This window comes from Dendroctonus ponderosae, unplaced genomic scaffold (assembly GCF_020466585.1).
Source record: "Dendroctonus ponderosae isolate FM_Combo_2020 unplaced genomic scaffold, Dpon_F_20191213v2 Dpon_F_20191213_7, whole genome shotgun sequence".
In the NCBI taxonomy this organism is placed as follows: domain Eukaryota; kingdom Metazoa; phylum Arthropoda; class Insecta; order Coleoptera; family Curculionidae; genus Dendroctonus; species Dendroctonus ponderosae.
The window spans coordinates 10,940,066-10,951,226 of NW_026018916.1; the positions used below are offsets into that span (position 1 = coordinate 10,940,066).

General features: G+C 32.4%; 1 protein-coding gene across 1 annotated transcript in view; it reads right to left on the reverse strand.

Moving 5' to 3' along the window:
* LOC109543139 (A disintegrin and metalloproteinase with thrombospondin motifs 7) overlaps positions 1 to 11,161 on the reverse strand; it is a 49,052-nt gene that overhangs the window by 15,114 nt on the left and 22,777 nt on the right. The window contains exons 3-7 of the mRNA XM_048668430.1: positions 8,197 to 8,417; positions 7,371 to 7,635; positions 6,671 to 6,885; positions 6,460 to 6,609; positions 4,320 to 4,466 (exon numbers count right to left, since the gene is read on the reverse strand). Coding sequence (XP_048524387.1) covers positions 4,320 to 4,466; positions 6,460 to 6,609; positions 6,671 to 6,885; positions 7,371 to 7,635; positions 8,197 to 8,417 — 998 coding nt within the window. The remainder of the gene's footprint in view (positions 1 to 4,319; positions 4,467 to 6,459; positions 6,610 to 6,670; positions 6,886 to 7,370; positions 7,636 to 8,196; positions 8,418 to 11,161) is intronic.

The following is an 11,161-nucleotide window of genomic DNA, read 5'->3' on the forward strand; positions in this document are numbered from 1 at the left end:
CACACTCCATAATGAAGCAATTCTCGGATGTAAACAGGTTTTTCTGCAAAGAATATTTTAAATTATGTTGCCACTGGATTGTTTCGAAGTAATTTTCTTGAGAACGGAGGCTGAAGCGTTGACCGAAAAATTTGTCTGGATGACTTGTTTGTTGACTCACGGCTCAGACACCGTTTTTGCAAACTACTGAATACTGTATTAAATTTTCCCTACACTTCCAATCAAAATATCTATTAAAATGTGTCTCACGCCGACTGATCTCGTTATATTGAATTTTGTAAACCCTTTGGGGGTGCGTGACAACATAAAAATCTATTTATATTTTTCCTATAACTATACGTAATTTCAAAACTGTCTGTAACGTGCCATAAACCTTCAGGGGAATTTGCTAGTGTCAGTAACAACGTGAGTTCGAGAGCAGGCTTGAAGTTTTCAGCATAAAATCATGATAAATATTCGGTCTACGCTATTTAATCAAAACGAATCGAGTTTTTCGAGTCTAAGTGAGGCGTCATGGAGTTTCTGTCATGAAAAAACGTTTTTTATCCTGTAACCTTACCAGGCAGGGAAAGATTAACTCGGGCTTCGCCTGGTGTTTTAAATACTCCCGACAGCTCGGGGCTTCGTGACGTTCAAAGTTATTTATCATAAACCGTTTATCTTTTATAAAACCGCTTCTAATAGGCACACAGTCGTGATATTGCATAGGTTTTAACGGCATTAGAGCATATCACCTACAGTTGGCTCTTGATTCAGATTYCAACAACTGTATTTTTCATTATCGTATTTCTCAATTGAAAAAACCGTATTATGCCTCTAGTCTTTTTCTGCTTTATTTAGTAAGACAATTCACCTTTCATTTCTATAAAAATCCGAGATCTAGACAAAGCTCTAAGCGCACAACTTGTCTAGGACTAGACGCTTCCGAGATTCCGGAGTATAAAAGAGACATATATCATGTCCACACACATGTTTTATGTATTTTTGTTGTGCTTTCGTGTCGAAATTATATTTGGTATACGTAATTCTGTTGAAGATGAAAGAACAAGTGTCTTAACTAATTTGCATGTGTTAATTACCTTTGTAACGACTTTTATGCTTCAGATATTTATTTTAAATTATATAGGTATAATTTAAAATAAATATCTGAAGCATAAAATAAGTCTAGACTAGGATTTTAACAGCCCTTCAGTGGCAACAAAATTGAGATAAATTCGTTGACGTGAATATATTTTAACGTTGTAAACAGTTAGAATTAAAAGTAATAGTGACTGCTAATCGGGCACCTAACTTCACCTCTGATTTCGTCGAAAAATGTTGGTCTTTAAGAACAATTATGTAATCTTAATGAACCCAACTTTATCCATCTTCTACATAAAGTTCCGTAATTCCCAGTTCCGGAGACTTTAATTAAAACACTGAATTTCGTTATCGAGACTGAAAACTGAGCAAAATTCACATAATCTTGAATAAATAAATAACTTACCGACGACTTTCCTGACGACCATCAAAGACAACTGGAGAGTTTGTTAAAGGCAATTTGTTCGAAAAAGTTTGTAAACTTATTTTGATAAGGGGTTTGGACATGATCCACTTGTTCAATAAATTAGAATAAATTCGACTTGGTCGATGTTGTCTTTGTTGAATTATTAATGATTTGTTCGAGTTGAAAGAATTACTTGAAACGCATGGATTTTGTAGTGGATCGAATGGGTTTTGGAAGAGAAGTCTCTTTAAACAATTGAAAGTATTCTAGAAACTAGCTCTGTCAACAGTCACTTGATAAAATACCATTACGTAAACACAGCTTAGCATCAGCACTTTTTTAAATAAATTTTAAGGTGCACTTGCATAAAACTGCTTACACTTTTACTTATACATATTGCCTTATGAGTGGTTACACTAATTTTTTAACATAAGAGCAAGAAATATTTATTTTTTTTTTTATTTAGTCAAATATATAGAAAACCGCATTCTTTATAGAATTTTGTTGGTTGCTAATAAACACTTATAATTTATTAAAACTTTCTGATAAATATTATGAATCTTGCTCTTCTAAAATATTATTTAACATTTTCACTCACGTCAATATTTTCCCAGTGACAATTTATTTTTTGCTATATATACCGAGTGTTCGAAAAATAAAGTGCGGCCGGCTGTTTCTTGAAAACAACAAAATAAGGAATTGAAAAAAAGTGACAATCAATCCAACAAACATAAATTCCTCGAAAACGTTTTCAGTTATTCCGAAATGGTCGAGAAAGGATATCAAGCTTCTATTTATTGGCATTGCGTAAATGCTATTTCTCACAGGAAATACTTCTGAAAGAGTTCATATATTGAATTTTCACATTTTAATTTTCACAATATTTTATATATAAAATTATTAACTAAACTAAATGGAAAATCATTCTTCACCTTGTATAAGAAATTATATGAATATACTTTTGGTATACCATTTAGCTTCTAATTGAAACTTTCTTTTTGCATGTTGGATAAAAGGTTTCATTCCTCCACTTATCGTTACGATTACCTACAATTTTACTTTACTGTGACATTTAGACATTGTTTTACATTTTTAGAAATATGTATGTGAAATACAATAATATCGAACTTTTTACATCATTCTGAAAATTTCACCTACTTTCAACTTTTATTATGAATTTTACATTGATGTGAAATAGAAACTAGGCACATTAGCAAGTTAATATTCTCAATTCACGGTAAATTAAGTTCAAATTTACCACTTATCAATGATGGTTTAATATTATGCACTTAAAAAGGTACAAAAACTTCAAAATTTAAATAGGTACGTCATTTCAATAAAATTCGCGTTTTTTAGATCATGAATAGCACTGGATTGGTCTGAATTTATGAATTATTCAGTCGCATCATTTCCGATCTAATCCTTAAATTATCTACTTGATCTAAATAATTGTAAGCCTGAGATAGAACTTGGCCGACCAGCTAAAAAAATTAGATATTTACATTGCGGTGAAATGTTGTTTACTGGTTGAAGCACGGGTAGATATTGTAATATGGAAAAACATCTTGTTATAGAAAGGAGAATATTTTTCAGATGTAAAATTATTGCAATAAATTTTGTAAATTAGTAATTTTTTCTGTTATGAATGATTTTTTTTAAGAGTCGAGAGTCGAAATAAACAAATCGAATAGTAAGTTACAAATCGAATAAGATATAAACAAGCTTTCTATATACTTAATGATAGAAGTTGGGGGCAACGTTTTTTGATTAGTTAGTTATTTAGCCCGTTATCGAATTTACATATTTCGATAAGTTTCTGAAAAAACAACAGGAATAACAAGAATTCTCAATAATTTTAAGACAAATCGTTTTTGTTTTGTTTTATTTCAATTTCAGTTTTTCCGCATTGATCATGCTGAATTCATGCTATATTCAGGTTCTTATTTAAAATGTTAAAGAAATATGCAAATATATCTGAACATTACAATCAGGCCCGTATTATTATTTTAGTTTTGATTCAAATGATCAATTTATCTGAATTAAGTTACTCATTTTGTATTTAAATATACAGTTCGTTATTGATGTTCGGAAAAATTTGCAACTATTTTCCTGCTGCCATATTTTGTGCACTGAGTCACATTTTGTATTGCTTTATCATCGAACCTTTTGCGAAAAGTATTATAAGTGTATGCTACTTTACGGCTCGAGTTGCGTTAGTAAAATTAACCAAAAATTTGCCCTATACTAAAACTAAGTGGTAACACTCTATCTTGACCTTAGCAATTAAGAATCTAGTGCATGTTGAGCAGGCCTCAAACAATGTTTCATCTATAATTACATATGCAGATCAGCCTATATTTCGTAGTTCGTTTATTTTCATTCACCGACTGCTGAGACCATAATAAAATGAAAATATAGTAATCCCGTAGTAACGATAAACTGCTTGGTGTGTCAACTTTGACTTATTTATGCAAAATTCCGCTTGTTTTTGTTTTTGTTGCATCACACCGTCGGCGAGACTCGAGGCAGAGTTTACTTATGTTAATTCACCATTTTGAAATATGTGCTTGAAAATGCGGATCATGTTGAGTAAATTACTACTCTGCAAGTGAATATTTACCAATACTGTGCAGGCGGATGTTGTGCATGAGCGCATATAAATTTCACTTTGTTATATCGTATATCAAAATAGCGTTTCCAGCATATACGCACTCACTGTACAAGAAACATGTTTTTGAATCAAAGGCACTGAAAGCTAAAGTAACCCCTATTTACTTTTTCTCCAATACAATTGCGCTCTGAAAAAAAGTAGGAAAATTGATTAGGTACTTACTCCAAAAAGTTGGTAACTTCTCGTCTGCTGCAATTCGACCAGCTCACTTGAACTGCATCGGCTTCAAATGCCGGAGTCATAATGTGGACTTTGTTTCCAACTTTTCTCTTGCATCCAATTTTTTCCGTATCGTGCAGCATGCCAAAGCTGTAAAATATTGAATTATTTCAGTTTTACCTTCGTAGGAAAAGATGTTTCATTTTTCTCCACGAACTTTGTACAAATGTTAGGATGAAACAAAAAAATATTTCAGCTTTAGCTTAGCAGAATATCCGTTAAAAATTGACTGCAAAGATTAATAAATTAACGGAGCAAAACGAATATTTGTCTACAAGACATTAATAAAAATAATAATAATACATAGTTTAAAATGGTGTCCTGTATTGCAAAATGCTTGAAGATTTCCCGAGATAAATTTAATTAGCATTTGGCAAGAAATTCACTATTTCATTTAATCGCAAATTTACTGCTCAAGTTTACTGCGTCGATTTTGAAAATATGACCGCATTTAAATGTTGTATTTTAAATTGAAATTTTAAAATTTTAAAAAAGTTTAAATTTTCAGCTTCAGTTTCAAAATGTGCTAAAAATGAAAAAAAAAATGTGCTTGTGTTTAAAATGAAGTTATCCAAATTACACCGCTTCTATATTAAACATTTCAGCCAGCAGCCAAAAATGAGTATGCCAAAAAAGATTAAGCTCACATTTTACATTCGACTTTTGAAGTTAAAGTTATTTCAGATCATAAGTTAAAATGTTCAATTTCACGTTAATATCAACTTAACAACGTTAATTTCAACTCAGTTTAATTATAACATGTTCATATAAGGCACAAAAATGTGGACTCAATTGAAAATTTTGGAACATCTAAAAATCGGTTATTTTTCCAACTAACTTACCAATAGGACATCAAAACTAAACTGGCAATTGAAAAGTCAAAAATTACTCTTAAAATTAGATTGGTTATAAAAATGTAAGATTTAATTTAACGTTCTAATTCTGATATCTTTGATATGCATTTGTGTGCAAACTCTATTTGAAAATATAACACACGAAAAAGCGAAATGGTACATTTTAGATGCCAAGGATGCGAACAAAATTAAATTAAATTCTATTAAGAAATCCGAATGAAAAAGAATCACATATATAGAATTTTATTTAAAAAAAATACAAAATTACCGATATCATGAGCCAACCTGCATTCGAAGCAACATTTGTAAATTATGCTTCTGCTTGCTTACTATATGTATTTTTTGATAAAATCTTATCAAAATTACTTCTAGTACGGTTTAAAACGGTTCCTGCCAACTCAATTTTCTACTTGGCATTTTCCAGTTAATTTGAAATACAAACTTATTTTGTACATAAGTTCCATATTGTTGAGGCGGATTCATTTTTTTACAAACTTCTTTTTGGGTATTTGAGCTTGAGCCTAACTGTGTCACAGGATACCCTCTAGGTGATAGTTCTTGACTACTTTTTGATAAATAATTCGTTCTTATTGCGAAATAGGAGCCTGTTTATCAATCTGTAATAAAAGACGTGAGGAAATTCTGTCTTTTTTACAAACTTAGTGATTTGGATTTATTGGATTTGAGCCCAATATTCATGTCAGACTCATATTCATTTGACTGGTGCAAAGAGCAAACATTAACTGATCAATTTTAAAAAATGCAAATGCGTCTTCACAATCTAAATGGAAATCACTTAAAACAATGAGAAACAAATTGCTTTGGAAAATTCTATAGTTGACTAGAAGTGGACCAATAACTAAAGCATCCTAACGTTGCAATAAAAGATATATTCCATTAAACCTGATAGGTTATCTTGTATCTTTATTTATGTAGCACTCCGGAGCTGCGCGTAATAGAGATACCAATAAAATATCAATATACTCGAGTCGTAAAGATTATGCTCACTTAACGATAAAAAAAAGTTATACCCGTAGCTTGGATTATCTTAGTTCAGGCTAGTAAAACGGATATTTTAATGCTGCACCGAGTTGCAGCAACACCTTTATTGATAATGGAAAGCAAATGTGAATTTTGTGTTTCGAACGATTTAGCGCGGAACTACCCGGTTAGGTTAGTTAATAGTAATAAACTGTTGGTTTAGATTAGAATTATCTGCAAGTACTTACTTATGCCCCATTTCATGGGCTATGGTATGCGCTGACGTTATTCCACTGTCTTCGTTCACACTGCAACTTCTGGATGCTTTGCACATTCCTCCAATGTGTGCCACCCCCAAAGTCCCACAAGGAGTATCTTGTCTGGCGCAAATATCTTTTCTGGAAAACACAAGCGAAAAGGTTCATACTTTAGTCAAAATATTCAGGCAAAGGCCGTTACCTTGTCAGTAGAATAGCCACATCGTGATGTTGCGGATCAGAATCATCTTTGGGGTTCAGATCTCTTTGCCATTTGCAGAAGTTCTTCAATGTTACATCAGCATTAGTGGTAGAATTAAATTCCGGCTCATCTGATAGATAGTCGAGAAGGAATATTTTCACAACTGCCACTTTAATGTAATTTCCAATGCTCGGGTCTTGATAAAACGAGGATACCTAGTAGAATGGAGAAAAATCAGGAACATTGAAATTTCAAGGAATAATTCTGGAATATTTTAAATCACAAAACGATCCAAGATTCCTGCTTTGCCCGGAAGGAGTATATTAGCAACCAATTGGAAAAAAGGATCAAACACAAACCCAGTCATTTCTTTTAAATGCGTTTACATCAAAATTCAGCCGACGGCAAATAAGTTTTACTTTGTTCGGATTTTGGCTTTTAAGCTCTTTAAGTTCAGCTTTTATTTTACTTTGGCCGTTGTCAAAGAACTGCAATACACCCTAAAGCTTTTAACGCCCTTACGGGATTTCGAAAATCTATTTTACGTAGTGCTAACCTTTTGGTGTCGAGACCTCTTGGAATCGAAATCGATTTTCTGCATTCGATGACCCGCGGTAGAAAAGCAAACATACAAATAATGCGTCGGTTTCATTTTATTGTAGAAGAAAGAATTGAACATTTATATAAAATAATTTCTTACCATATTCATCAAAGTCAAAATGTATGTTTCAATGTCTCCATCCTGGTGAAATTCTCCCATGCTTGAGTCAGCAACAATTGCTGTTTCTACAAAATGGGGTTGACTTATTGAGCGCCGTTCCCTTACATTGTTAATGTGCTTGTACTTCAACGTCTTCATCCGGGAGTGTTTTATGCTGGCTATTTTAAATTTCTTCTGAGCCTTAGAATGTTTGTGCTTTTTTTCTTGCACTTTAACTTTGCCCAGTTGCTTTTGCCATTCTATTCTAAAATAAACATTTTTTTGTATTAATTATAAACTTTTTATTTCAGTGAAATTCAAGTTTGGACATCTATTTTAGCACAACAAATATTCTAAATTTTACATACAAATTGCCAAATTTATAAATAAATCTAAAATGTATATGCTTTTTTCAATATTTTTTCGACCTTCGATCAAACTGTTAGTTAGTTGGGGCCTATTTGACTATTAATTTCCTTTTATCGAGACGCATATGATGAGTTTTCGGATTAAGTATGTGAGTTCATTAACACATAATAATAAACTATTTTTAACACCGTGATTGTATCGTTTGCCTGCCTAAAAATAATTTTTATGATGCGCTATTTATTTTCTCTGGTATTTATTTAATCAAAATATTATATTTAGATGGATAATCTGACATAATAATAATATTTACTGTTTAGTTATTTCCTAAGCAGCTTTGGAAGTTCCATATCCAAATTAATTTTAATAATCTAACTTTTCTAAACATTTGCGTTCAATAAAAGTTCACGCTCTGTTTTGCGGTTTTCTGCATAAGCATGCCTAATGATTTCGAACTTACTCTGTCAGTCGTTTTGGATCCCTTGTTCCGCAGTTTGACTGATGATGAAATTTCTTTTTTTTCTTTTTCTTTCTCTTCTTTGCCAATTTGGTATCGGGTATGCTATTAATAACAGCTGATCTTTTGTATATTAGATGCTTATGGCCTGGAACAATCGATTTGTCTGGATGGTAAGCGGGCTCAACAAAATATTTTCCTTTTTTCAGTTGTATCATGCCAGCCTGAAACGTGGACAAACAAAAAAAATCAAATTTACATTTCAGTGTTATTTGGAGGCAAGAGCTGTTTCTAAAAAATCCTTTTGAATTTAAAACATTTCAGTTTCTTCTTCGATCGATGTTTATACTTTTCACATTAAATGAACGCCACTTGCGATAGCGGTCCATTAACGAATTGATATAAGGTTATTAAGTGCCGTTTCGCATTATTCATACCTCGGATATTAAGGGCTTTCGTTTATGCTAATTGCTGCTTATTAAACGAAATAATTTGTTTCTTTATTACTAAATTGAGGAAGATTGGCGGTGGGTGATCATGGATAATTTGAATGGGTGTTTACGCATTTCTAATTTATGGTAGCCGTTCAGCGGATTTTTTTCCGATAATTGAAATTGATGTTGATTACTTCGGTAAACATATTTTGTACCCTAAAATTAAATTTTAAAACGGTGCATTTTAATCGAAATATATTACAATATTTTGCAAAAAGTTAATTGAAGGTTGAACGTTTTTAAATGGTCAACAACGTAACAAAATTTACGACGTGACTGTTAGTAAGAATCAGACTACTTTTGGCTAAGTTCACATTTAAAATAACCTATTGCAGCGAAAATATTTTAATTGGGCTGTTTATGCAAATATGTTGGCAAGCTTCCGGCAAATTAAATTGTGAAGTAAAAGTGAAGCGTAAATGAAATATTATTTGATGTGGGAATTGTCAAAATGTGTTTTAGATATATTTCTTTATCGATGGCGTGCACTTAAAGGACACCCGCCTCTCAACGGAAATATTTCTACCATTTCCAATAAAACGTGTTCTTCATCCAACAATGGCTCCCTTAAGAGGGTCATTTCTTTGTACCTGTCCCTTCCATATTCCCGGCCTTTATCGCATCTCATTTCAATGCGAGAGAGTCATTATTATTCAAAGGGAAGAGCACTTATATCGGGCGTTATTACTCGACGTGGCATTTATTTACGCACCTTCGATAAATCAGAAATTACGTTCCATAGCATTCTCTTGCCTGTAAATAAAAGGGTGTTCTCGATTGGATCTAGATCGCTATCTCTTCATGCTTTAGAGAGTTTTATTCATTTAACTTCGATATCTTCATTATTACGTACTTTTTGTTAAATGAAGCAATTGGGAGATAGAGACAACGGCTTTTAGTGCCATTTTTCACTTTAGCCTTATTTGCTACCGAGTTCCAGCATTTTCAGATCTGACTGAAAGAAGGAATTTTAAATTTCACTCGTTTTGTCCATAGTTATTAAAACGCAATTACTATCGTGTTCAGAGTAGGCTCTGCTGTATTTACTCACTTATTCATAATCACATTTGACAAGGAAAGGAGCGCATCCTGTGCGATTATGCTCGCTTTGCTGAAAACCAATCTGATTAGGATGAAGTCCTGTTTAACTTAATAAACCCGAACAATCGAACATAAAGCGCATTATCGTTAATATCGCTTCGTCCCTGTAATGCAATATTGAACTGCATATCAAGCTTACCATGCTGAGACATAACAAGAGCATTGAAGGCAAAAAAAATTTAAATTATTTCTATCGCCAAATCAGTAGTTTGTTTCGAAAGTTGCAGATTTAAATTTATTTTCTCAGATTTCATAAGCTCACGTTAGCCACAATTGAACAACAAAAACTACTACAGAAACAATCAATGATTGAAATTTGCCGTTAAATGCCTTTGCAAGGTCCATATATGTAAGGTGAAAGCTTTAAGCGCTTTATTTAGCGTGTTTAATAAATAATACAAAGCAGTCCGCGATTGAGCTGATGAATTTTTTTATACCTATAGAGTTGCAAACGCTCTGTTATCCAACGCTTCACTACCAAATGTGAATGAAATATTTCTGTCTCTCCTCTTTTTAAGCTCAATATGCTTTTGCATCTTACCACTGACTGGCTCTTCGATTTAATTTTTCTTTCAATCCAATTTCAACTGATATTCTGCTAAAGTTTTAGCTTTAATATTCAGTAAGTATTTAAAGTTTCAATCGCAATTTCAATTCTCAGGGATCGTTATCCGAATCAACTATGGTTGGCGCCGGTGTGCGAACAGAACGAATCTAGAAGAGCAGGATTTTTAATTAATTTTCAACTGATGCTTCCTTAACTGTTAATTAAAAACAAAAACGTTTTTCTGTTAAACCGGAAAAACGTTAATTGTTTCGATAATCATCTGGGCATTTAGCAGATTCAACGCTTAAATGAGAGTATTTCGGCGCTTTTTGAAGAGATTGAGATTTGGAAAAAAACATGCAAGATTTAAGAAAATAAAGTATTAAAAAATGTTGCTAAACCAATGAAATGCGCCAAATTTTAAATTGACTTTAAAATAAAATCAACCAGTTAATTGAAACATTGTTATAGTATTCCGTAGTATCATATGAAAGGAGTTGATTTTTCAATTCGCACCAATAATTGAGATTAGGTAAAAATATTATACTTACTAAACTCAATAAATATGCGTGTTCTACGTTTCTTCGGAAGTTTATAGTTCAGAATGCCTAAGATAACTAATTGCGATGATTGCGACAGACAGGGATAACGCCCAGAATAACGTAAACCAATGTAAATTGGCACCAGTTTGGACTGTTGAACTATATTTTCGCCAATTTCTGCGTTTTTTGCACTTAATCCAACAATATGGAAAAGTATGGACTTCAGTAATTCCCTACATCGGGTAATACTTTTACGACAACCACAATGGAAGAAAGTCAGAGTA